A 27,956-nucleotide genomic window follows, 5' to 3' on the forward strand; every position below is an offset into this window, starting at 1 on the left:
GTGGCAGCAAATTTCAATGTTGATTAGCATCATTTGGGCCAAGTTTTTCTGCGAGCAACTATTATCAGAAACCTATGGAACAAGATTTTCTTCCAAGCTGTCTGCTATATCCAACACCTAGCTCTCATCAACAACCCAACACTCCCTCATCCCCAGCTCCACAACCATTTCCCTGATTTCCATTACAATCTACATCAAGTACTCAAGGTATCGATCTTGATTACATGATCCTCAATGCCCAGACTTCAACCACTCAACTCTCTGTCACAGAGAGTTAATTTTGCTCCTCTTGTATCTACCAAAACGTCAACCACTTACCACTACAGTTCTGATGGTAGGTGTCAGCCTAGGACATGTTTAGTTTGTAGCAAGAGGAAGGTGAGGGGCAATGACAGACATGATATCTGGCACCTCACCATTGTGCCTATCTAGTGGGCACAGTGTAGGGAAATGTATGGTCATGCACTTTGATAGATGGATTAAATTCAGAAATTGGAGGAGCAATGAGTTCTAGTGTAGGATTCTCTGAAGATTAACTTGCAGGTTGAGTCTGTAGTAAGGAAGGCAATACTTACCTCAATGACAGTCCACTGTTCAACAACTATTGCATCATTTGGCATCTTGTTTGACTTAACTGTATCGAAATGATGTTCTTCATATATAAACATTCCGTCCACAGACTTGGATAAATACTCTCCTGAAATTGAATATAAACAGATCAAACAAGTTGTCAAAGGTATTTTTTACATTTACATTTGCCCAAACACTCTCTGTGAGGTTATTCACTGGGGCCTGCTGTGATTGGAAGACCATTGTATGCAGGATCTTACACAGGATGGAAACACACGAGACTGTAGATGCTGGAATCTGTTGAAAAAAAATATGCAGGAAGAATTTAGCATGTCAAGCAGTATCGGTGAGAGGAAAGGAATTGTCGATGTTTTGAGTCAAAATCATACAACCCTTTGGGTTTCAACCCAAAATGTTGACAGTTCCTGTCCTTGCATGGAAGCTGCTCAACCAACTGAGTTCTTTTAGCAGGTTGTTTGCTGTATCTTGTACAGGATTATCTGTAAGAAGAGAATGAGCAACTGCACAGCTCCTCTACAGACCTGCTATCAAACCTTTGCAAAATCAGAACCGGGAAGTGTCAATTATAATGACCCATACACAGAATCATAGTGAAGGAACTGTGTTCACCTTTTAGCTTGAAAGAAGCTGCCTACAGGATTTATTCTAGGTGATCAATGTCCCCTGGTATAATGTTACTTTGAAGTTGGTGCCCTCTACAGGAAACCTTTGGAGTTTATAAACAGAGCAGGTAGCAGCCAGGCCGTTTAAACAAACATTAATCAATCTGAAAAGTCATGTTAGGTGGAAGGCAGGAAGTAAATAAACAAGAGATAAAAATTACATTTGATATTGTACCAAAACTGAAAAATAACAGGGATATACATATAGAATCAAGGAAGAATTATGAAGCTTATCTTTTTAAAAACCTATATTGTTAATTTCCTTTAAACAAAAAAAAATCCACATTTCTGAAAAACATCAGCAATAATGATGACCCATTATGTGATTAAAAAACAATTACTGCTAAATGATAATGGACCAATAATATTGGTTTTAATTTTTCTCATGAACTGTGCAGATTCCAACATGAAATATGGCATCAATGCTCTCAGTAGAAGAAGAGGGAATCACTGGTTGCAACCCCTGGATTTTTAACATCAAGCTAAATTTTAATCCATTTGAAATGGTCTCCTGGTATAGAACATTAATTTTCATGTGTGGAATCTTATTCCTTCATCTTATGTTTCAACACTCGATGACTGAGGATTGCCATGTTCTCTATCAACACAGCGAAACCTGAGTCATCAAATCAAGTGCAGAAGCCAAATAAAGAGACAGAATGAAAGCTGAGATCAGGAAACTGAGAGAAGCAGAAGTTTAAAGAAAATATGGATTAGAAATCTTAATTTTTTCATTAATTTAAATCTCCAAACAGGAGTTTAATTATTAAGAAAATATCCTGGAAACTTTTGAAATAGTATTTATAATGCTTCTCTTATAGATGGCTGTTGATTAACCTGTGACAATAAGAAATGTTAGAATTAGTTATCATTGATCAAGATGGAATTGTAATAAAAATTAAGTTTCAGAACAATGGACAGCTTTCATATTTTATAACCTGCAGAGAAATAATAATGATAAACTTCATGTATGAAACTCCATGCGGCTTAACTAATTTGCATAACAGCTGCAAGTCCAGAGCTTACATTATTACCCAGTTACCAGAAGATGTGAAAGATGGAAAACATAGAACACAAACCTCATTCTGAAAAATAAACCATACCATTCTCATTACCAGTTACCATCAGTGTATTCTATATTTGTCATATGCTTTTTATATATAAGTATAGAAAACAATTCTGACACAGAAGTGTAAATAAATATTTTTATTTGTTTTTTTTTAGTTATTAGAGTAATAATTAAATTATATTAACGTATTATACATCAGTTCCTATAGAAAACCTTTGGGAAAAATCAACATGATCAGAGTACTCCAAAACATCAGCATCAAATATTAGAGCTGGTCAGATTACCCCGTGGAAGTTGGCTGCTGAAACAAATTATCCAGGAAGAGTACTGAAGGATTTCAAGGAGATCTTCCATGATACAGATATAAAAAAGAAATGACTAGTGAGGGCAAATACGGTCCAGAGATTATAAAAGAATTTATCAGGAATAATAACAAACAAAGCAGGGGAAATGAACTAGTGATTTGATTCTCTGTTCAGCAAAAAAGACAGAAAAAATTATGGAGATACTGAGAAGCAGGGGTCTATAAGTGGATGCTAATGAACAAAATATTAGTTATCAAAGAGATGTTGGAGAGATTAAAAACTGATCAACCCCATAAGCTTGAAGATCCACTATTCAGCTACCCAGGGGTTTGAAACAGTCACTGTAGAGTTATCATCTGCCAAATATCTACACAATCTTTAATTGTTACTGTAGACTGGAGGGCAACAAATATGATCCCGCTGTTTGAGAAGGCAGGAGAGTGAAAAGATGGAACTACTAACTTGTTCATCTAAAGTGAGTGCAGGGAAGATGTTGGAGTCTATTGTGAAGGATGTTACACAGAAGATCTTGTAAAGTATAATAGAGTCAAGATGGATTTATGAAAAGAAGATAATACTTAACTCATCTGCTGGAGCTATTGAGAAGGCAACCAGCAAAATAGATAAGAGGGAACCTGTGAATATGGATTGTCAAAAAAGCTTTTGATTAGGTCCTGCAGTGGAGATTCTAACAGTAATGCTACAACACATGGAGTCAGATAGAAAGGGAATAGTGGGAATATAGATCCTTCTAAGATCTGTTTATAACTAAAACAGTTTGTAAGTTGGAGATATGGCCATAAACCAAGATCCCACTTGGCATAAGACATGTACAACACCACAGCAACTGACAAGTCCATTCTGCTGGTCTCCCAAATCCTTATTTGGATATACAAGTTGTACACAACTTGGGTGTTTGTAAGCTGGGGAGGACTTGTAAATGGTTCTTTCCCAGGTATGGAGACTTTATGGGGATGCATGGATATGTGTTTGAATCCTAGCTATAGATATGATAATCTATATCAATGATTTGGTTGAGTGGATCATGTCATAATTCCATATTTGGCAGTGATGCAAAATGATGTGGGATTGTGAATAAGAAGGAAGATGTAAAGTGGTTTAAGGGGATATCGATGGATGAGTGTGTGTATAAGAGCACGGTGGATCAAAAGTAATATAGAAAAAGTGGAATTATCCACTTTAGTGAACAACGTATAAAGGCAAAGTGTTCTTTAAATGATTAAATTTAATAGTAATGTTAATGTTAATTTTCAAAGGGATCAAAGCATGAAAGTCACTGAAAGCCAACATACAAGTATAGCAATTGATTAGCAAGGCAAATGAAACGTTGATCTTTATTACTAGAGGAATTGAATACAGGTGTAAGGATGTTATATAGCAAAGGTATAGCACTTTGGTGAGATGGCAGCTGTATATGTCTAGTTTAATCTAGTGCAGTTTATGTCTACTAATCTAAAAAATATATTTTCTTTAAAGCAATCACAACAATGAGCCAAATATAGGAAGGATAGAAAATGTAGAACCAGGTATCACAATCTGAGAGAAAGGATAAGCCTGTTTGGTTTGAGGCAGGAAGACATTGCTTGATACAGAGAGTGATGAAACTTTGGAATTCTCTACTCTGCTTGGTCATGGAGATTAATTTCTTTGTTTCAAATCAGACATTGAGACATATACTATTATGAGTATAGTACAGGAAATGCTGCAGAGGTTGAAGATCAGCTGTGATTGTGATAAATGGTAGATCAGATCTGAAGGGGCAATGGCTAAGTCCTACTCCAATAGCTTACAATCTTGTGGTATGTGCTGACATTCTGCAATAAAGAGGCACAATGATGTTGTTGACTCACTAAAAAGAGGACTAACAGTTGCAAGTAAATTTGGCTATCCTTTTCTAAAGCCACATAGGGCCATAATGCAATGTCCATGATTTGAACCGTATCAAAAATATTTCTGGCTCTTTGACTTCTTGGGACACTGTTATCTCTAGATGTGGAGGTGGGAGTGGAGGACTAAATTCAACTGTCAGCATTGTTTTTCAGGAGCAATGCCTTTTCATTGTGTGAACCTTTTGTTGAACTAGTAAGTGAAGTGCCTTTCGAAGTATGATATTCTTAAGCTGATTTATGACCTTGAATGTAGGCTGGTCTTTCACATTTGGAAATGGGATTGACCTCTCTTCATTTTTGTCATCTTCATTGAAGCCCTAGAGCTGGCAACTTCTTCCAGTCATGGATTTGGATTAGCATCGGAAATTATTGGAAACACTTAGCAAATCAGGCAGCATCTGTTGAAAGAGATAATAGAGTTAACGTTTCAGGTCAAAGATACTTTGTGCTAGACTGGAATTATTTGATGTTTAGTAGACTCACCTGGGTAGACACCATCTCACAGAATGTAAAATGTCAGGGTGCTTTTGGCTGATATTTAGATGTTGGCTAAAAAAAAACTCAACTAATCCCACTCCCTGTTCTAAATCCTATATATTATAGATTTTCAGACGTTCACCCAGTTATTTTTTAAATGTGATGAGAGGTTCTGCCTTCATCTCTCTTTCAGGCAGTGAGTTCAAGACCTCAAGTACTCTTTGGGAGAAAATACGTTCCTTCATTTTCATTGAAATTATGTCTCAGTGAAATAGATTCTTTCTGTTCACCCTGTCTAGGTCTTTCATTGTTTTTATACATCTGGATTAATTCTCCACTCAACCACCTTTGTTCCAAAGAAAACAAATCCAATTTATCTAACCTTTCAACAGAATTAACAATCTCTATCTTGGTAATGCACTGGTAAATTGACTTTGCAACCTCCCCACAACTATTACATTCTCCCTGCCGTGTAGTGATCAGCACACTGAGTGTAAAACCCCAGAAGGTCACCAGTTTCTGAGATATCCAGACCACCCCTTCTGGCACCATGGTCAAAGTCACTTAGATCACATCGTTTTCCCATCCTGATGTTTGGTCTGAACAACAACTGAACCTCTTGACCATGTCTGCATGCTCTTATTCATTGGATTGCTCCATGTGATTGGCCAATAAGCTATTTACATTGATGTACAGATGTACGTAATAAATGGCATTATTATATAATAAAACCTAACCATCACTGTGTAATAAGTCAGCTTTTCTAAGTATGGAAATTCATCTTCCTTTGAAGTTAGAGGAAGAGATGAAATTATGCAGAGAGCAGCAAATACAGTTTGGAGACTTCTATCTTGTTGAGTAAAATCCAGCCTAAAATGACAGCAGAATTTCTGCTTCAATCTACCAACTTTCCGTTCCAGCATATATCCTGTACTTTTATGTCAGCTTGTTTGAGGATTCTTCTCTAGTGTTAACAGTCAGTAACAGTACTGGGGTGGTGCAGTAGTGTACCTGTTGTAATATCAGGATGCAATTCCTGCTGCTGTCTATAAGGAGTCTGTACATTCTCATTGTAACCACATAGGTTTCATTCCAGTCTTCCAGGTTCCTCCTACGTTCCAAAAAGATGTATGGGTTAGGATCACTAAGTTGTGGGCATGTTATGTTGGTGCTGGAAGCGTGGTGACACTTGCCTCCAGCACAGCCTTGGACTATATTGGTCATTGATGCAAACAACGCATCTCACTGTATGTTTTGATGTATATATGACAACCAAACATAGATAATCTTCACTCAGTCTCTTAGAAGCTGTCCCTCAGTTTGCCAGCTCCTTGTGATAGTGGCAACTTTGATAGATATCAGGTTCTCATTCACTTAATCTGGATTATTCTTTTCCTGTGCTATGATAAAACTTGTATATTGATAAGATGTCAGATTTTTTGATGCAGCATTTGTAATAGGTAGGCAGCATGTTAGCATTCACACTGAGACCCTTTACTCGAGGAGAGGCTGCCAAATAGTAAAACTACAATGTCTTGTGGTGAGATGAACAAATATAGGTAATGCAATGTTCCCACTTCACATTTGATGTGTTAGTAGAAAAATTCCAAATGATGCAGCATGTAACATCAACAAATAGTGATAGTTGTGACTTGCAAAGCCAAGATAAGGTGAATGGTATGGTAGATCTTGCTTGCAGATCATATCCCAGCCAATATCCTAATTCGAATGGCAACATTCTATGGAGTCATAGAATCATATTTGCACTACACTCTCTCTTTCTCTATATTTATATATATATCCATTTCTTTCTTTCTTATTGTAATTTACAGATTGTTTTATGTATTACACTGTACTGTTGCAGCAAAACAACAAATTTCATGACATAAACATCAGCAATATTAAACCAATTCTGATTATGATTAGAGTGATACAGACAGAAACAAGCCCTTTGGGCCAACCTTTCACAGATTCTACCATTCACTGACATAGGAGCAAGTTATAGTGGCCAATTAACCTGTCAGCTCACAAACCTTTGTGATGTGGGAGGAAACTCATGTAGTCATAGGACAACCTGTTAACTTCACATAGATACCACTTTTTATCAGGACTGAACCTATGTCTGTACTATTTGCGCCAATGTGCCATCTATAACATAACTATGTGGTTGTGTTTTGGACAGATATACTGTATGCTCTTACATGGTAATTGCTGTGATATTTTCCTCTGCACAATCTATTTCTTCTGGAGGCCTCCAGACCTCCATTTAAAAGAACTACAAAAACATTGAGCAAATGACTTCAGGAGCCTGATTCACATATTCTGATGTCTATCATAGGTTTCAGTCAAGATTACGTTTACTAGGAAGACTTTACAAGTTGTTGTTCTGACCTTGTGCCCAAGTTGTGTTCAACATTCTTATCTGAAGTTCTTTGTGGCACTGGATTCTTCAGACACTTATTTAAGAATGCTTACAAGATTTTTTGATTCCTGTGGCATGGATTTCTCCTTTTTGATGTTGGTTGTAATGATCAGCGAGATCAAAAGGGAATACAGGCTGTCCAATAATCTGGTATCGTCAGTCTGGCCTAATAACCAAATGAGTTTAAACCTTCTTGTAGAGATCAATCAGAAAGCAAAAAGTTTACTTTACCTATTTGCAATGCATAAATGCAAAAAATCAAAATAAACTAATGAAATGGGAAGGATTGTGTTAAAATCAGAAATTCAGTCACGCCATGTTGCCTTTTTCAGTATTACTGGATATTAGTATTACAGTAAGTCAATGTTTCCCAGAGTAAAGCATAGTTTTAATGTATTTCTGGTTAAATAATGTAGTTGTGGAAATTCAGACACTCGTGTAATGTTTGAAGAGTTATTTTCCACACTGGAAATGTACGGTGCAATATGTAGGCTCACTTAGAGGGCTGGGAAATTGAAAAGGCATTAAAAACTCAGCTGCACTTCATTCAGCTGAATAACATGGTCAGCATCAGTAGATAGTTTGGAAACACCTAAACCTTTCAGCAATTTGCTGGCTCCACACAACAAAGAAAGCTCTGGGAAGGAGCAGTAAATCTCTGAAAGCACACTCGGTTTCTATCTTTATTGTGTATATACTGTACGTTTTTCAGAAATTGTTCTCACTTTCCTAGCAGCGAGTGCTAATATTTTGGTCACTGTTCAGCTTCTATAAAATTGATAAACTATTCCAAATAATCTAGTTAAAAGCAAAAGTTTCCTTTTGGTATTTCTTTTGAAAATCTGAAAACAATTTACTAAAACATGGGGGCCATTGTATAAATGATTGCCTTATAAATTGCTTTCAGATGACGAAGAAAGTATTCAATAGTAGACTGTAAATTATGTCCACTGGGACTCAAGCCAGTTGGGTATTATTAAATGAAAATTTAATATCGGCATACTGATCGTTCCCTTACTTTTCAGTTGTTTGCCACACTCAATCTGGGGTCTATGATCCCTGGAGTGGAACCAACCTGGAATAACTTCTAATAATTTTATGCCATAACTAGGACATTTTCTATTAGTGAAATAACGATTCAGTGTTTAAACAAGTTATGTAATCCAATTTTTAGGAAACAATGTTTCAGAAATTCATCTTCTCAATGCCTAAAATAAAGGAGCATAGTGCAGATGAAGATCATGGTGATGTGGCATTGACAAGATTTAAATACATTCCTGAGTGAAATAAACCCAGCTGCTAACATGAGATGGATATGTCCTAATCAACAGCTGTACAACACTCTAATAAAATACACTGATGCTGAAGCACAGAAAATGATCAGATACACTGACAATGAAGGAGATACGTATGGATGTAAAGCTCCACAGTCTTAAAGATACAATCTCCCAACTCACAGCCCAAAGTTTACACAAGTGACTGCTACTCTCATGTGGGGAGAGAAAAAACATTCTTGTACATTGTGCTAAGAAGTGTGATTGGTAAATAGTTTCATATTTAAAGACATATTCAAGGAACTTACCTATTTTGATGATCCATCAAGATTATTGCCTCTAGTGCTTTATCAGTGATCCACGCACATCTTTGAAACTTCTCAGTTTCAGGTATCTTTCAATGAATAATCCACTGATTATTGCTCGATGAGCTGCTCTGTGGCATTCTCCTGTGCTTCAGTGAATGATTATCTTCTAACATTCCATAAAGTACTTTTAATGCAAAAGATCACATTCATTCACACCATGTCTGTGTGCCCGCTGAATCCAACCAAATATAATTTTTTCCAATTTTATCTAATTGACACAGACATAATACATTTATCATTTTCATGATAGTATATACTATTTTCAAGGCATTTTAAAAAATATGATAACCTATGGGCAATTTCACTTAATGTATTAAATGTATTCTACCCAATATGGATCTTGCTGTACATGGAAAAACTGCTGATTCAGTACTTTTACAAATCTTAACAAATATTTACCCTTCATTATTTCCCAGTCTACGAATGAGTCAACCAAGGACATTCCTCTTTTATAGTAAGTTGTTGTAATTTCCAGCCAATCTGCTTCCAGGGTACAAATAGTTTGGCCTTTCCGTGTTACTCTGAGGGAAAGATTGCCTTCATGGTAGGACCGTGTTCTGAAGTCTTCATTAGAAACATTGAAAAGAGCAAACAGTTTCAAATCTGGATTGGAAAGAAATACAAACAAAAACAAACAATTCATTTATGCTCTTCCTGTTGAGCTAAAGCAGGCACCTCAGCAAAATATTGTAGAATTCTGACCTATGGTGGTTAGAACGAAGCTCAATCCCTAATTATAGGAAGCTGGAAAAAGTGCAGAGAAGACTTATAAAGATGTTACCGGGACTGGAATGCTTGAGTTTTAACAATAGAATGAATACCCAGGGCTATTTTCCCTAGAGCAGGGGTGTGGTGTACCTGTCTAGACATGCCCCCTTCTGACTGCTCCTGTGGCTCCTCCCACAGACCCCTGTATAAAGGCGATCTGAGGCCTATGCTCTCTATCAGTCTCCAGGACATAGTATGATGGTCACTCACTCCTGGTTCCTTCTTCCAGTCAATAAAAGCCGATATCTCACCTTACGTCTCAGAGTGAGTTATTGATGGTGCATCAATTTTATTGACTGGAATTTTTAAAACATGGAAACCGTTTTACGTCTAGAAAGTTTGGATTTGGACCCTCAAGACCCTGAAGCAGCTCTCGCTTTTGAACACTGGCTTGCATGCTTCCAGTCATAGTTGGAGGAGGTTTGTGCAATTGAACCCGCCGTTATGCACAGAATTCTCCTCTCGAGGGTCACCCCAAAAGTTTACTCCATTATCCGGGACCTGCCGACCTACGATGGGGCACTGGACGCCCTCAAAAGACAGTACCTGCGGCCGGTGAACACCGTCTACACAAGACATCGTTTAGCTACCCGGCAACAGCGGCCTGGCGAATCGTGCGCTGAGTTTCTCCGAGCACTACAGACACTCGTCCGACCTTGTGACTGCAAGACGCTCACGGCAGACCAGCATGCGGAGCTGCTGGTGCGAGACGCCTTTGTGACGGGACTGAGGTCAGTGTACATGCGCCAGCGGCTGCTGGAAAATGCCGACCTTACCTTACGCTCGGCGATCGAGACGGCCAATGCTCTGGAAGCTGCTTTGCATGATGCTGACGCTGTCCAGTCGCGCGATTCCCCGCCGGTTCCGTGGACACCTCAGACCCCGCCACCAGCGGCTCCCGGGAGCGAATTCGCCAACGCCGCTGCCAGTCGCGATTCCACGAGCTCCCCGAACCTGACCACGGCTGCGGCCCGTCAGAAGCCCGTGCTTTGTTATTTCTGTGGCCACAAAAAGCACTCTCGACAACGCTGTCCAGCGCGAGAAGCGACCTGCTCCAGCTGCGGAAAGCGGGGCCATTTCGCCAAGGTCTGTAAGTCTCAACTACGAGCAGAGTGCAGCGCTGCGGGTGAAACGTGGGGGCCGCCATCTTGCATGCCCGGATGTGGGCGGCCATCTTTGTCGGCGTCAGCATGCCCCGCCCCCGCCCCTCCAATGCGTACCAGGTACCCCGACGGCGATTCAACTCTGGCCACTGTAACTCTCGACCAAAGCGCCCCACACCAGCTTGCAAGGTCAATGTTGGACATCCGGGTGGAGGGGCACAGGACTAGATGCCTGTTTGACATGGGCAGCACTGAGAGTTTTATTCACCCGGACACAGTGCAACGCTGCGGACTCGCAACACGGCCAGTAAGTCAGAAGATCCATTTGGCTTCTGGGTCGCATTCCGCAGACATCCGGGCGGGTTGTGTAGCGACATTGGTGGTTCAAGGCAGAGAATATCGGAACTTTGCGCTACTGGTCATGCCTAATCTGTGCGCACCTGTGCTATTGGGGCTGGACTTCCAGAGCCATCTTGAAAGTGTGACTATGGTATATGACGGGCCCCTCTCACCACTCACTGTCCGGAATCCTCAGTTTTGTGGGACTTCTTCACATACCCCGCTACTGACCACACACACACACGGACACACACATCCCACCCAGCACCATGCTGACAGCTGCGCTAACCGACACTACTTGCAGTCTCTCCACCCTCAAGGTCCCTCCCCCACCGCTGTTCACCAACCTGACCCCTGACTGTAAGCCTGTGGCAACTAAAAGCAGGAGGTACAGTGCGGGGGACAGGGCCTTCATTCAGTCGGAGGTGCAGCGGCTGCTCAGGGAGGGGATCATTGAGCCAAGCTCAAGCCCTTTGAGGGCCCAGGTGGTCGTTGATCAGACTGGGCAGAAAGATAGGATGGTCGTGGACTATAGTCAAACCATCAATAGGTTCACGCAGCTTGACGTGTACCCCCTACCCCGCATCGCGGATGTGGTCAACCAGATAGCTCAGTACAAGGTGTACTCGACAATAGATCTGAAATCCGCTTAACACCAGCTCCCCATCTGCCCAGAGGACCGCCCCTACACCGCCTTCGAGGAAGGCGGCAGGCTCTATCACTTCCTGCACGTCCCTTTCGGTGTCACGAATGGTGTCTCTGTCTTCCAGAGGGAAATGGACCGGATGGTGGACCAGTACCAACTGAAGGCCACATTTCCCTATCTGGATAACATCACCATCTGTGGTCACGACTGGCCAGATCACGACGCCAACCTCCAAAGATTTCTCCAAATGGCCGCAGCTCTGAACCTTACTTATAACAGGGACAAGTCTGTGTTCGGAACCACCCGTCTCACTATCCTTGGGTATGTCGTGGAAAACGGAGTTATTGGCCCTGATCCCGACCGTATGCACCCCCTGTTAGAACTCCCTCTTCCCACCACTCTCAAAGCCCTCAGACAGTGCCTGGGCTTCTTTTCCTATTACGCCCAATGGGTCCCCCATTACGCAGACAAGGCATGCCCCCTGGTCAAGTCTACCACGTTTCCCCTCTCTGCTGAGGCCCGCGCGGCCTTCAGCTGCATTAAAGAGGACATTGCCAAAGCTACGATGCATGCGGTAGACAAGACCGCTCCCTTCCAAGTGGAGTGTGACGCCTCCGATTTTGCTCTGGCTGCTACCCTCAATCAGGAAGGCAGATCAGTAGCATTCTTTTCTCGTACCCTCCAAGGCTCTGAAATTCGGCACTCTGCGGTGGAGAAAGAAGCCCAGGCCATAGTGGAGGCTGTTAGGCACTGGAGGCACTATCTTGCTGGCAAAAGGTTCACCTTGCTGACCGACCAGCGCTCGGTTGCGTTCCTGTTCAGCAACCAACAGCGGGGCAAAATCAAAAATGATAAGATTTTGCGGTGGAGAATAGAACTCTCCACCTACAACTATGATATCCTGTACCGGCCTGGCAGACTCAATGAGCCCCCTGATGCCCTATCCCGGGGAACATGTGCTAGCACACAGCTCGACCAGCTATACACCCTTCATGCACAACTTTGCTATCTGGGGGTCACCCGATTTTACCATTTTGTGAAAGCTTGGAACCTGCCGTATTCCCTTGAGGACATCAGGACGATGACCAGGGACTGCCAAATTTGCGCTGAGTGCAAACCACACTTCTACTGTCCTGACACGGCGCAACTTATCAAGGCCACCCGCCCTTTTGAGCGACTGAGTGTTGACTTTAAGGGCCCCCTTCCCTCCACTGACTGCAATGTCTATTTTCTCAATGTTATCGACGAGTACTCACGGTTCCCTTTTGCCATCCCCTGCCCTGACACCACTGCCACGTCCACCATAAAAGCCCTGCGCCAGCTCTTCACTCTGTTCGGGTATCCCTGCTATATCCACAGCGATAGAGGGTCCTCCTTTATGAGTGACGAGCTGCACCAGTACCTGCTAGCTAGGGGTATTGCTACTAGTCGGACCACGAGTTATAATCCCTGGGGTAATGGACAGGTGCCACCCCTCACGAGCGCCTATTCTCTTTTCCCAGGAAGTCTGTCACTGGGACCACCCTACCAGTTTGGCTGACGTCCCCGGGGCTAGTGCTGCTCCGGAAACATGTGAGGAGCAATAAATACTCCCTGCTGGTCGAGAGGGTTCACCTCCTACATGCGAACCCCCAGTATGCCTACGTGGTCTTATCTGATGGGCGGGAGGACACGGTCTCCATCCGCGACCTGGCACCCGCAGGTGCAGCAGACCACTACCCTGAACACTCTCCGGTAACTATGAACCCTGCACCAGAGGTGACACCGTACTCACCAGGCCCTACACAGACTCCTCACGACACTTATATACCGGGTGTTTCGTACGCATTTATACCAGGCGCCTCGCACATGCGTGAGGGATCACCGGCGCCTAGTGGGCTGGAACAAGCACAACCTCCGTCCCCTGTGCAATCACCAATGTCGCCGGCATCCGTGCGATCACAACCGGTGCTACGTAGATCGCAGCGACAGATTCGACCACCTGATAGACTTGACTTGTAAGAAACTTCGCCACATGGGGACTCTTTTAAACAAAGGGGGGGGGGGTGAATGTGGTGAACTACATGTGCCTGTCTGGACATGCCCCCTGCTGACTGCTCCTGTGGCTCCTCCCACAGACCCCTGTATAAAGGCCATCTGAGGCCTATGCTCTCTCTCAGTCTCCAGGACGTAGTATGATGGTCACTCACTCCTGGTTCCTTCTTCCAGTCAATAAAAGCCGATATCTCGCCTTACGTCTCAGAGTGAGTTATTGATGGTGCATCAAGGGGTTCCCAATCTGGGGTCTATGATCCCTTTGGATAATGGCAGGAGTCCATGGCATAAAAAATATCTGGAAACCCCTGCCCTAGAGCAAAGGAGGCTGAGGAGTGACCGGATGGAAATATGTAAATTCATGATGGGGTTAGATAAGGTAAAAGGTCACAGTCTTTTTTCTAGCAAAGGGTAGAATAAAACTAGAGAGGCTTAGAATTAAGACAAGAGGGTATAGACATGAATGTGACCTTTTCACACACATAGGATGGAGCTGATGAGCTCCAGAAGAAGTGGTAGACACTGGCACAATTAAAAGGACATTTGGACATTCGGATGGGTACATGGGTAGAAAAGGTTTAGAGGGCAATCAATTGGAGGGCAAAAATCTGCAAACTATTGGAAAGGATTCTTAAGGATCCTTTTGGAGAAGTACAGTCTACTCAAGGATAGTCAACATGGCTTTGTGAAGGAAAGGTCATGTCTCACAAGCCTAATTGAGTTTTTTGAAGAGGTAACAAAAGAAATTGATGAGGGTAGAGCGGCAGATGTGGTCTACATGGATTTTAGCAAGTCATTTGACAAGGTCCCCCACGAGAGACTCATCCAGAAAGTCATGAGGCATGGGATCAGTGGAACCTTGGCTGTTTGGATAAAAAATTGGCTTACAGGAAGAAAGCAGAGGGTAGTAGTGGAAGGAAAGTATTCTACTGGAGGTCGGTGACTAGTGGAGTGCCACAAGGATTGTCCCGGGATCCCTGCTCTTTGTGATTTTTATAAATGACCTGGATGAAGAGGCAGAAGGATGGGTGAGTAAGTTTATGGAAATCACAAAGATTGGAGGAGTTGTGGGTGGAGTTGTAGGTTGTTGAAGATTACAAGAGGATATAGACAGGATGAAGAATTGGGCAGAAAAGTGGCAGATTGAGTTCAATCTGGTTAAGTGTGAGGTGATGCGTTTTGGAAGGACAAACCAGAAGGCTGAGTACAGGGTTAATGGTCGGTTACTTAAGAGTGTAGATGAACAGAGGGACCTTGGGGTTCAAATCCATACATCCTTCAAGGTCTCTGCACAGGTTGATAGGGTAGTTAAGAAGGCCTATGGGATGCTAGGCTTCATTAATAGGGGGATTGAGTTCAAGAGAAGAGAGGTCATGTTGCAACTCTACAAATCTCTGGTGAGACCACACTTAAGAGTATTGTGTTCAGTTCTGGTCAGCACTACAGGAAGGATGTGGAAGCTATGGAGAGGGTGCAGAGGAGATTTACCAGGATGTTGCCTGGATTGGAAAACAAGTCTTATGAGGCAAGCTGGGACTTTTCTCTTTGGAGGGTTGAAGGATGAGAGGAGACTTGACAGAGGTCTACAAGATTTTAAGAGACATAGATAGGGAGGATAGCCAGTACCTGTTTCCCAGGGCACGAACAGCAAACACCAGAGAGCATATGTACAAAGTTAAGGGAGGGAAGTTTAAGGGAGACATCAGGGGTAAGTTTTTTACCAAGGTTTGTGGGTGCCTGGAATAACTTGCCAGGAACGGTGGTGAAGTCTAAAACATTAGGGGTCTTTAAGAGCCTCTTGGACAGGCACGTGGATGAAAGAAAGATAGAGGAATATGGGGTAGTGTGGGTTTAGTACTTTTTTGTTAAGGAATATATGGGTCAGTACAACATCGAGGGCTGAAGGGCCAATACTGTGCTGTAGTATTCTAGTGTCTAGTGGTCTAGTGTCTAGGAATATGAACCAAATGCAGCTGATATGACGAGCTCAGTTAGACAATGTAGTCAGCATGAGCAATATGGGACAAAGAGCCGTTTGCCATATCCCATGACTCTACGATAGATTTGGATTGTTTATCAGTTTTTCACCAGCCAACTAATTTTACTTTCCAACAGAAACAGCATTTGGTCTAATTATGTTGGTGAGGTTTTGTACAAGGGTGTAAAATGGCCGATGAAAAGGTGTGGGGATGAGGGTGGCAAGAGTGCAAAACAAGGGCGACTGGACTTCTTAGGATTAGACATGGTTATGTAGAGAATAACAAAGTATTCGTTCCCTTCATAGGATGCAAAACTGAGACATAATTTTTCATGTTACACCTCATATTGTTGAAGGATATACATATTAACAGATGTTGCATTATAATGAGGGTGAAGTAAATTCAGGTCTTCACAGTACACCTATTTCTGTTAATATACAAACTACATTTTAAACCAAACTATACTTATGAAAGTAGTAACTAGAAACAAAATATAACCATCATTCAAACCTTCATTTGGTTGAGAGGTAGTAGAGCTTTCCTTTCCAATTGCTTTTCCTCTTCCATGTAAAAGATCTTCTGGAGATGGACCATTCTCTAAAACTTTGGTGATTTTATCTGAAGAATCTTCTCCTTCTGCAAATTCCATGGGCTTCATGTTCAAAGTTACTTCATTGCATTTTAGAGAGTCATTGTCAGGATCATGCTTACTTTTATCTGGCAAATGCAGATGAAAGCTGGCATCCTGAGCCAAATCCACATCTGACTCTATTAATAAATTTGAGCCATTGCAAGGTTTAGATTTAGAATGGAGCTCGTTTAAAAATCCAATGAACTTCATTCCTTTCTTAGCTGAGTCATTAACCTAAGACAAAAATAATATGCAGGTTAATGTGACACAAATATATTTCATTTATAATTTAATTGTTGAAGCAGCAGGTTGTAGTCCTGGTAAAGGACAATGGGAAGACAAAACAATTACTTCCAAATACAGATTCTGTAGACTCTGGAAATCCAGAGCAACTCACATAAATTTTAGAGGAACTCAATAGGTTAGGCAACATCAATGGAGAGGAATAAACAATTGACATCTTGGGCCCAGACCCTTCATCAGTCCTGATGAAGAGTCTTGGCCTGAAATGTTGATTGGTTATTCCACTCCCAAATATAGACTTCCAAGAGACAAATAGACAGATCAGGGATTGAGTTCCTTCTTCAGCTCTTAATGGATTCACTGCCTCCTTAAGAATATCTCATCTGATGCATTCTGGAAAAATTAGTGCATCAGTGGATTGCTTAGAAGTCTTCTCGCTTATTGCAGAAACAATCTCTTGGAGCTCAAAGTTCAAAATTTCAAAGCTAATTTATTATCAAAGTACATATACGTCAAGATATACAACCCTGAGATTCATTTTCTTGCAGGCAAATTAAATAAATCCAATAACCATAATAGAATCATTGAAAGACTGCACCAACAGAGCAGAAAACCAATGTGCAAAAGACAACAAGCTGTGCAAATACAAAAAGAAAAAAAAAGAAAGGAAAGAAAGAAGCAAAGAAAATAAACAAGCAAACAAACAAATAAATAAATAATCAAGCAATAAGTATCATGAACATGAGATGAAGAGTTCTTGAAAGTGAGTCCATAAGTTGTGGAAACATTTCTGTAATGGGGCAAGAGAAATTGAGTGAAGTTATCCCCTCTGGTTCAAGAACCTTATGGATGAGGGGTAATAACTGTTCCTGAACCTGGTAGTGTGAGTCCTGAGGCTCCTGTACCTTCTTCTTGATGGCTGCAGCGAGAAGAGAGACTGAATGGTGGGGGTTCCTGATAATGGATGCTGTTTTCCTGCAACAATGCTCCATGTAGATGTGCTTAATGGCGGGGAGGGCTTTACCTGTGATATACTGGGCTGTTTCCAGTATTTTTTGTAGGATTTTCCATTCAAGGGCATTAGTGTTTCTATACCAGGCTGCAATGCAGCCAGCCAATATATGCTCCACCGCACATCAATAGAAGTTTGTCAAACTTTTAGATGTCATGCCGAATCTTCACAAACTCAAAAGGAATTAAAGGTACTGTTGTGTTTTCTTTGAAATTGCACTTATGTGCTGGGCCCAGGACAGGTCCTCTGAACTGATAACACCAAGGAACTTAAAGTTGCTGACCCTCTCAAATTCTGATTCCCTGATGAGGACTGACCCAGGAACCTCTGGTTTCCACTTGAAGTCAATAATCAGCTCCTTGGTCTTTCTGACACTGATTAAAAGGTTGTTGTTGTGGCAGTGCTCAGCCAGATTTTCAATCTCCCTCCTATGCTGATTTGTCACCACCTTTGATATGGCCTACAGCAGTGATATTGTCAGCAAATTTAAATATGGCATTGGAGAAGTGGTTTGCCACATGATCATAACTGTAGAGGAATTAGAACAGGGGGCCAAGCACATAGCCTTGTGGTGCATCTGTGTTAATGGAGACTGTGGAGTAAAGATTGATGCCAATCTGAATTGACTGGGACTCCAAGTGAGGAAATCCAAGATCTGATTTCAGAAGGAGGTATTGAGGTCAAGGTTTTGAAGCTTATTGATTAGTTGAGAGGATGATAGTATTGAACGCTGAGCTGTAGTCATGCATGCATCTTTGGTGTCCAGATGTTCCAGAGTTCAGTGAATAACTAACCTGTTGTGCCAGTAAGCAAATTGGAACTGGTGATGCCTTGCTTTCTCTCAGATTCTGTAGCTCTGAGGTGGCTTATGAGGCCAATCTAGGATCTGGAAACTCTGCTAAAGGTGGATACAATGTGCTGGGAATTGCTGGGTGAGTTGCTTGGGAGGTTCCATTTTGAGTAGTCACATGTCAGGAATTGCTGCGAGTAGTTGATGATTGACCTTTTTCCTAAGTTACAAGGAGAAGGCAGGAGAGTAGGGCTGAGGGAAATTAAGTCAGCTGTGATCAATGCCAAAACATATTTGATGGGCTGAATGGCCCAATCCTGCTCCTATGCCTTAGGGTCTTATCAGATATTAATACCATCCATTAAGTACTCTGCTCTATTTTATGAATTTCTTGCCATGACAGGAACAGAGTGCCTGTTTTAAGAAGTTGCTTTCAGCAATGTGACCCATCTATAGGATCTGGATGAATTTTTAGTGCTTCCATTCTGGAAATGCTGGTCTTGGGAAGGGCACTGTTATTATTTACAATCTTCTGCCAATGGATTTGGAGCATTTTCTGGAGACAGCATTAGCACTACCACGCTAGTGTTTTAAGGTTCCTGCACTACACGTTGGAAGCATACAGATCAAGAGACACTCCTGCCCAGTAGACCATTAACTTAGTGTAAGGTACGAAGTTTTTATTGAACAGTCCTTCCTTCAGATGGCTAAATCCTATGCTGGAGCACAGAAGGAAGTTGTAAATTGATGTCTGCCTTCATGGCAGGTAGCTCCTGAGATATGAGAAATGGTCTACATTTTCAGAATCTCATCATTAAACTTTATTGACAAGGCCTGATTTTATCTAATGAGGACTGATCAGTAGAGGACCTTTGTCCAATAGTGTCAAATGGAAAGCTTATTCACTTGTAAGTCCAGTGAAGCAGATTGTGATGACTTGCAAGCTTGGCTTCTAAGCTTGTACAATATGCAAGTATCATTTCTGCTTTGTCGTTCATTAGCTGAGGTTGGTATACCGTGATTCTAGAATGGAGGTGATTTAGATCCAATTGTTTTGTAAAATAGCTCCACTCCAGTGGGGAACTTATGGATGTGAAATGCATTGTAACTATGAGGAAGTGAGTTGGACAAGGGCATAGCCTCGTCTGACCTCTGTCAACAGTAGAATTAAGTTCAAGTGGCTAGAATCATGATAATCATATCTCAAATGGAAACTATGAATCCAATGGCCACTGCATGGTAAAAGAATATGCATGCAGGCATCTTCCACTTCAAAATGAACCTGGCATCCTAGGACATCAGAACCCACATGGTCAACATCCACTTGCATGTTGTCCTGCTTTCATTGCCTTGGAACTCAAATGCTACTTCGCTGATACTCACAGAACAAAACAGAGATTACACCTTCATTTGGTTTTGCAAACAGGAAGAGAAATGCTGTATTCCTAGAGTGGGATTTAGATAAACTAGAGACTACAGATGATGGAATTTGGAGTAACAAACAACATTCTGGAAGAATTCAGCAGGTCGAGAGGCATCTGACAGGAAAATGTCAGGTTGAAAGCCTGCGTCATGAGAGTGGAGAGGAGAGATGGCCAGTAGAAACAGTTGAGACAGGAGCCTGAAGTGATTGGTAGACAGAGGAGGGGTGATGGGAAAGGGAACACAAAATGGCAAGGTTGGAGGTGGGGAATGGTGGGAAGGGGAAAAGACAGTGGAAGAGAGGATTCTAACATTAGAAAAATTGGTGTTTGTGTCATTGGATTGAACCCTGGAAGAATATGAAAATATTCTGAAAATAACAGAAAGCAAGCCTCTCACTCTTGGCTGCTGGAGGAAGGTATCTGTGTCTGATGGTCCCACTCTCCCACTCATTCACTGTCCTCGAGAAAAGTTTCTTGCATTCAAATGATCTCTTTCCTTTGATGCTGTCAGAGGATGATGCCAAAGTTCTGGGTCTACAGTTTGTGGACTGGACTGTAGTTCAAATTGGACTCACATGTGGGGGGGGGGGGGTTGATGTTGTTGTTGTTGTTTGCATGACTTGTTTTTGTGTGTGGGGGGGCTGATGTTCTTGTTGTTGTTTGCCAATTTGTTTTTTTGTGGGGGGGGATTGATGTTCTTGCTGTTTGTGCAATTTTTTTGGGGGGGGATTGATGTTCTTGTTGTCATTTGCACAATTTGTTTTTTACTGTGTGTGTGGGGGCAGGTTTGATGTTTTCCTTTGACCAGCTTCCATTGTTTTCTGGGTTTCATGGCTGTCTGTGAAAAAGACAAATCTCAGGGTTGTATACTGTGTACATACATTGATAATAAATGTATTTTGAACTTTGAATATTGTTATTTTGCTCCTAAACCACAAAAGACTCTGTGCAAGTCAAATTTATGGTTAAAAATTGTTGTGAGGGGTGGCTAGGATATATAGATCAGTTCATCTAATTTAACATTAGACTTGATGAAAAAACATTTATTTTTCGGTTTTGTTCATAATAAACTTTAGTTGAAGCAATTAAATTGCAAATAATAGTGCATTATTAATGTAATAAATGTTTAACGAAATAAGCAATGTTTCAAAACATGGATTGATTCACTTTTCTAATATTGAGAAGAAACATATAAGGAAATAAACAACTATATTTTAAACACAACAAAGGTATTTTTCTAAAATTGAAGTTCCTAAAAAGGTGTTGTTGATTTTATGTTAAATGATATGCCCTGGTCACAACTGAATAGTTTCATCTGGTGTATATCCAGTAGATATCTTCCAGGTAATACTGCAAACATCAAGGGTGAAACTTTAAAATCAGCCAGTGCAAACCAAAAGAAAAGGACTCCTTATTCACAAGGAAAACTGATCAATTATGCATATGCAGTTTATATACCCAGGTGCTCCTCCAGAACCTGATTCACTAACACAGTACTCATTTGTTTAACTCTATTCATGACTTCAATGAACTCATTCTTGATTCTGTGAGCAACTCAACAGGCCTCTCTGAAAGGCAAGCGTTATGTGAGAGTACCTTGTCCAAAAGCCCTTTCAAAACATCACTGGAAAGCTTTTGATTGCTGACAGGCCATTCTTCAACAACTAACTTGCTGTGCTTTTGTTCTCCTTGTGACTTCTTTACACTGTATTGAAGAAAAATACACAGAAACTACATTAGAGCATGGCCTTTTTATTAAGCATAAGCAATTTTTCCAGGACATACGTACACATGAACAACTAAACACTATCATTTATGTTCACTTTTGAATTGATTTTATCAAAAATATTCTGATAATCTGAGTTACATTCACTTTGAGAAAGGTCATTTTGCGACAAGATTAATGGAATCACTCTTTTTTCAAAGTTTTGCATCAGATCAGTTTGTCTTTCCTGAAGTAGCTAAACATCAAAGTAGTATTTCTATCCATAATTTCCTCGTGTTTAGTATTTCTTTAGTTTAGCAGATGTCACCAAATGTAAACTGACACGTTGCAATGTTTATCCTAACTATTAAAATATGAAGTGGAAATTAAGGGCAGGGCAAAGTTCAAAGTAAATTTATTATCAGAGTAAATATATGACACCATATACAACCCTGAGATTCATTTTCTTGTGGGCATACTCAATAAATCTATAAAATAATAACCATAACAGAACCAATGAAAGACCACCCAATTAGGGCATTCTGTGATGAGAATCCTTGATAAGGATGGCTTGGACCCAAATGCCGGAGTACCTGAAGTAAGGATCAAGACATGATATCAAACTGGATCGAGAATTGAGCACAAAACAAACGCTAGACAATATCACTAGTAAGGTTTACAATTGAGCATCAATCCTCAGTTCAGGTGCTCTTTAAATACTCAATTCTTGGTGCCAAAACATGACTGCCAGTAGGATGGTTCTGAATCCTTAATGGGTCATGCTTGTTATCTATACTCTGGAGAATCAAAGCATTAACCTGGAAGCTAGTGCGGTTGGCTGCGGGTCCTAATAGGACCCCTCTATGGCCAACTCCTAACAGCCTGGCTGCTCGGAGAGATGATGATTGTAGTCATGGATGAGAGCCTGATCCAAGATGTCCCTTTCAGGAACCCAGCACAGTTCCTCACGTTTGAATCTTTTGCCGTCCACAAGGAACTGCCGAACACCCTGAACAATTTGTGAATTCAAAATTCTTCTCACAGTGAAGACTTGTTCCCCATCTACAAACCTGCATGGTGGTGGTACCAAAGGGTTGATGTTTACAGGTTTTATACTAGAAGTGTGGAAAGTAGGATTGATCTTGAGGGTCTTGGGGAGCTGCAAAGTGTAGGTCACCAGGTTTACTTCATTGAGAATCTTAAAGGGTCCAATGAACTTGGGCGCCAATTTCCTGGACTCCACTTGGAGAGGCAAATACTGAGTTGACAGCCAGACCTGTTGCTTACGCTGCAAAACAGGTTCCTGTCTTCTATCGCAGTTAGCCTTTATTTCAACCTTTTGGGTAGAAACTACAAAATTTTCCTTTCCCTAGTCCATCTCTCCTTGCAGCATTGGACGAGATCTTTAGCTACAGGAATCCCAACCTTGGCCTCCTGCTCAGGGAAGAGTGGTGAAGAATGCCCAAATTGGGATTTGAAAGGGGACATCCTGTGTGCCGAATGCCATAAAGTGTTGTGGGCAACCTCTGCCCACATCAAATGGTTGCTCCACTCGTCCAGTCTTTCAGAGGCCAGGCATGTTAGGTATGTTCCATATCCTGGTTCAGCCACTCTGTCTGGCTGCGGGTGAAACCCAGAGGAAAGACTCACTGTTTGCCCATCACGAGGAAATCCGCAGATGCTGGAAATTCAAACAGCGCACACAAAATGCTGGTGGAACACAGCAGGCCAGGCGGCATCTATAAGGAGAAGCATTGTCAACATTTTGGGCCAAGACCTGATGAAGGGTCTCGGCCTGAAACACCAACAGTGCTTCTCCCTATAGATGCTGCCTGGCCTGCTGTGTTCCACCAGCATTTTGTGTGTCACTGTTGACCCAAGCAGTATGCAAAACGTCTTCCAGAAACGTGATGTGAATCGTGGACTGCAATCCAATACAACGTCCACCAGAAAACCATAGATCCTGAAGACTAGTGCAGGACAATTTCAGCCATTTTTGCCACACATGGCAGTCTGTCCAAAGAGATAAATTTGCAGGCCTTTGTAAAGCAATCAACAACTACCATGATAATGGTCTTCATCTTGGAAGGAAGAGGGTCTGTGACAGCCCATGGAGATGTGAGCCTGAGTTCTGTCCAGAACAGGTAGGGTGTGGAGAAGCCCTTCGGGCCGCATACGTGGCTCCTTGTTGCAGGTGCACACCTTGCATGCCTGCATGTATTGCCAAACTTCCTTCATCATTCCAGGTGTCCAATATCTCTCCTTGATAAACGCAAGGGCCCTGGCAATCCCTGGGTGAGCAGTCATTCTCAATGAATGTCCCCATTGGAGTACCTTGGACTGGACAGAACTTGGGCCCAACAAAGGACTGCTCCCTTTCAGCTTGGGCCCTGCAAACAAGAGTCAATCCCATCTTGGCTTGGGACAAATGCTGGTAGGCAACTCTTCTTATTTTGGTTTGTCAATCTGTCTGGACAAGGCATCTGACTTCTGGTTCTTTGACTCTGTTTGATAGGTCAGGATGAAATTAAAGGAGTTAAAGAACAAAGACCACCTGGTCTGCCTGGAATTCAGCCTCTTGGCCTCCTGAATATAAGCCAGGTTCTTATAGTTTGTCCAGATGATAAAAGGGTTCTTGGTCTCCTCTAATCAATTATGCTGTTTCTCCAAAGTTAACTTAACCGCAAGAAGCTCCCGATTCTCAGTGTCATAAATCACCTCTGCCAGAGATAGCCACTTGGAAAAGAACCCACATGGGTGCAGTTCAGACCCCTCCCCCTTGGAGAATCTCAGAGGCAGTGTTCAGGAGTGGAAGAGGGTAACGATTCTTGACTATTATGTGATTCAGTTTTCTATAATCAATGCACAGCCCCAGGCTCCCATCCTTCTTCTGTATGAAGAAGAGGTCAGCACCAACTAGAGAGGTGAAGGGCTAAATGAATCCCAAGGCAAGAGCCTCCTTTATATACTCCTCCACAGTGCCTCTCTCTGGGTCTGGAAGCACATATAATTGACACCGCGGAGGACAAGCACAAAGGAGAAGATTCCTAGCACAGTCGTAGGGTCCGTCCGGTGGAACAGCTGAAACCTTTCTTTTACTGAAGACCTCTTCCAAATCCTTGTAGATGGAAGGGATTTCTACAGCTTGGGGGCTGCAATTACCTCCAAACCTTTCTCCAAGAACGACTCCTGAGACTTTGTAGGTAGCAGGGGTAATTTGGCGGACTCCAGAGTCTCCTTCATAGGCCTACAGAAGTCTTTACTAAAAACAGAGGCCAAATCACAATCCAATCTTTCTCCATCTCCTCAGACATTGGCAGCCAGGTACGACAAATGATCCCTGTGCTCCTGTGACTAGGCTCCAAGGATCTCCATTTTGGAGCCTTCCCCTTAGACAGGACCTGCAACTGGTGCTAGAGTTCTATACTGTCTGGGCACTTCCTTGCTTTGCTCTTGGACTAGAGACTTAGTTCCTGCACACCCCTGACTAAACAGGGTTGGGACTTGCATAGGCCTATTGGCTGCAGCTGGTTTGTCTTCCCTTGAAGGTAGGACTGGGTATTCCTGAAGGCTCCAGGTTACCCTGAACAGAAGGCTGTCCCTCATCACCTGCTCATCTCAGGAGAGTCTGGGAGTCCGAACACTAAGCCGAAAACATACCCTCTTGCAGCGACTGGACCATTCAATGATCCTCCCTTTCTACCAGTTCACAGAAGAGTTATGCTGGGACAGCAAAGGGTGTCCGAGGATCAAGTGTATGTGAGGAGACTCAAGGAGATAGAAACTAATGTCCTCCATATGATCCTCTATCCTCATCTGTTAGACCAATGTCTGCTGTCGGATCTACCAGGAATGAAGTGGACAGCCATCTGAGACAGTTGAGGGCAAAGGGCTGCTCAGCTCTTGCAGTGGTGTTCTAAACCAACAGGCATTCCCCAAGGCCAGAAAATTTCTCTCTGCTCCAGAGTCCAAAAAAGCATTTACCTCTTGATGGTTCGTACCCCAGGAGATCTCCACCCTCACTGTGGCACCAGAATCTTTGAGGTTGGAGGTAGTGACTGTTACTGGTACAGTCCTCCCAACACAGGATGGTCTGAACAGTTCTCCTGACAGCTGTGGTTTTGGACATTCAGCCCACTGTAATGGCAGCAACCTTAATTCCTAAGCCTGAACCTCTCATCAGTAGAGATTATTATGCAGCCAACTTACATGGGCTTCACAGGATTCTGAGCAGAAGATAGGAAGGTCATGGTCTGAGATTAAGAGATGGAATTATGATAAATTGAGGCTGGGCTTGGGCCAGCCCTCCTTGACCTCTTGATATTGTCCCACTTATGTCCTGCCAGACAATTAACAATGTGAATGGGTTGGTCATATAGAACCTCTAAGTCTTTGGCTGGTTCTCACAAGGCGAGGGCATCCTTCAGTTCATCTCCATGGAGATATAGTCCACAGTGGTATAGAGTTGCCAAGGCCTCCCTGTTTCAGCCACTCTCGTGGGCCAAGGTCTGAAATTCAATCACATAGTCAACTGCTGACCGTCTGCCCTGTCAAATCTTCATCAGGCGGTCCAAGGATTGGCTGGCTCTAACGAGGTGATGAAGCACCTTCCTGATGGTGGCTACGAATTCCTTCTGAATCCAAGCAAATCACAGACCTGCATTCCGAATGTGCAGTGACCCAGGCCAGGACTCTTCCAATCAGAAGAGGGACAATGAGGCCATCTTTCTGCAGTCTGAAGGGAACCAAGGTGGCTGGAGTTCAAACACTAATGAGCAAAGGATGAGGAAGCTGCAGCAAGAACCTGGGTCACCATTGAATCTCTCCTGGGTTGGAAGAAGGATAGGCTCTGCAGAGTGACCGACAGCCTCACCCAAGCCACTTTGGCTTCCTTCCTGCAATAGTTGGCGCACGGCGACCTGGAGGTCGTGTATCTCTAGGCTTTGTCTTGAAATTTGTTCCCTATGGTTGACCACAGCTGACAAAAGGCTCTGATACCCCACTGGGTCCATGTTGGCCCAGTTGTACTGTGATGAGAGTCCTTAATGAGGATGACTTGGACCCAAATACTGGATTATCCAAAGCAAGGATTCAGATACACTATCAAACAGGATCGAGAACTAAGCACAAAACAAACGCTAGGCAAAATCACTGACAGGGCTTACGACTGAGCACCAAACCTCAGTTCAGGTGCTCTTTAAATACTCAATTCTTGCCAGCCAAAACATGGGACACTCCTGAATCTTTAAACGAGCCTTGCCAGCTATCCATACTCTGGAGGTTTACAGCATTTAAACACCAGAAGCTGGTGCAGTTGGATGCGTGTCGTAACACATTCACTAGCATACAGAAGACACCAAACTGTGCAAATAGAAAAAGAAGAAATAATAATAATAAATAAATAAGCAAAATATCAAGAACATGAGATGACAGGTCTTTGAAATTGAGTCTATTGGTTGTGGAAACATTTCTGTGATAGGGTAAGTGAATTAGAGTGGTTATCCACTTTGATTCAATAACCTGTTGGTTGAGGGGGAGTAACTTTTACTGAACCTGGTGTTGTGAGTGCTGAGATTCCTATACCTTCTTCTTGATGGCAGCAGAGAGAAGAGAGCATGGCCTAGGTGTTGTGGGATCCCTGAGGATGGATACCGCATTCCTTCAACAGTGTTTCATTTAGACGTGCTCTAGGGTTAGAGGGCTTTACCCAAAATGGAGAGGCTACATACACCACTTTTCGCAGGATTTTTCTGTTCAAGGCTATCATTGCCCCCTTATCAGACTGAAGCAGCCAGTTAATATACTCTCGCACCACACATCCACAGAAACCCATCAAAGTTTCAGATGTCACACCGAACCTCCACAAACTTACAAGGAAGTAAAGGTGCTGCTGCAATTGCACTCATGTATTGGGCCCAGGACAGACCCCCTGAAATGATAACACTGAGGATTTTCAAGTTGCTAACCCTTTCCACCTCTGAGCTTCTGATGAGGACTGGCTCCTGGACCTCTGGTTTCCCTCTCCTGAAGTCAATAATCATCTCCTTGGTCTTGCTGACATTATGAGTTTGTTGTTATGGCATCACTCAGCCAGATTTTTAATCTCTCCAATATGCTAATTTGTCACTACCTTTGATTCGACCTGTAACAGTGGTGTCGTCAGCAAACTTCAATATGGTGTTGGAGTTGCGCTTAGCCACACAG

General features: G+C 42.4%; 2 protein-coding genes across 3 annotated transcripts in view; one reads left to right on the forward strand and one right to left on the reverse strand.

The window, feature by feature from the left end:
* The window catches only part of rftn2 (raftlin family member 2), a 70,758-nt gene that overhangs the window by 12,026 nt on the left and 30,776 nt on the right, over nucleotides 1-27,956 (reverse strand). For both annotated transcript variants that reach the window (XM_059966953.1, XM_059966954.1), the window contains exons 4-7: nucleotides 21,644-21,752; nucleotides 16,458-16,812; nucleotides 9,478-9,681; nucleotides 576-697 (exon numbers count right to left, since the gene is read on the reverse strand). In XM_059966953.1, the coding sequence (XP_059822936.1) occupies nucleotides 576-697; nucleotides 9,478-9,681; nucleotides 16,458-16,812; nucleotides 21,644-21,752 (790 nt within the window). The remainder of the gene's footprint in view (nucleotides 1-575; nucleotides 698-9,477; nucleotides 9,682-16,457; nucleotides 16,813-21,643; nucleotides 21,753-27,956) is intronic.
* On the forward strand, nucleotides 9,707-14,273 carry LOC132392701 (uncharacterized). Its single transcript, XM_059966955.1, has 2 exons — nucleotides 9,707-10,932; nucleotides 13,437-14,273. Exons 1-2 carry the CDS (start codon nucleotides 10,291-10,293, stop codon nucleotides 13,518-13,520), a joined length of 726 nt encoding a protein of 241 aa, XP_059822938.1. The 5' UTR covers nucleotides 9,707-10,290; the 3' UTR covers nucleotides 13,521-14,273.

The sequence above is a fragment of the Hypanus sabinus genome, chromosome 4 (genome assembly GCF_030144855.1).
Source record: "Hypanus sabinus isolate sHypSab1 chromosome 4, sHypSab1.hap1, whole genome shotgun sequence".
NCBI classification, from domain to species: domain Eukaryota; kingdom Metazoa; phylum Chordata; class Chondrichthyes; order Myliobatiformes; family Dasyatidae; genus Hypanus; species Hypanus sabinus.

What these genes read in the sequence shown, in the direction of transcription:
- LOC132392701 (XM_059966955.1), top strand. Translation starts at nt 10,291, where the DNA reads ATGCACAGAATTCTCCTCTCGAGGGTCACCCCAAAAGTTTACTCCATT. An exon ending in AGCGGGGCCATTTCGCCAAG is followed by an intron (nt 10,933 to 13,436) that starts GTCTGTAAGTCT and finishes CTCTTTTCCCAG; the next exon opens with GAAGTCTGTCACTGGGACCA.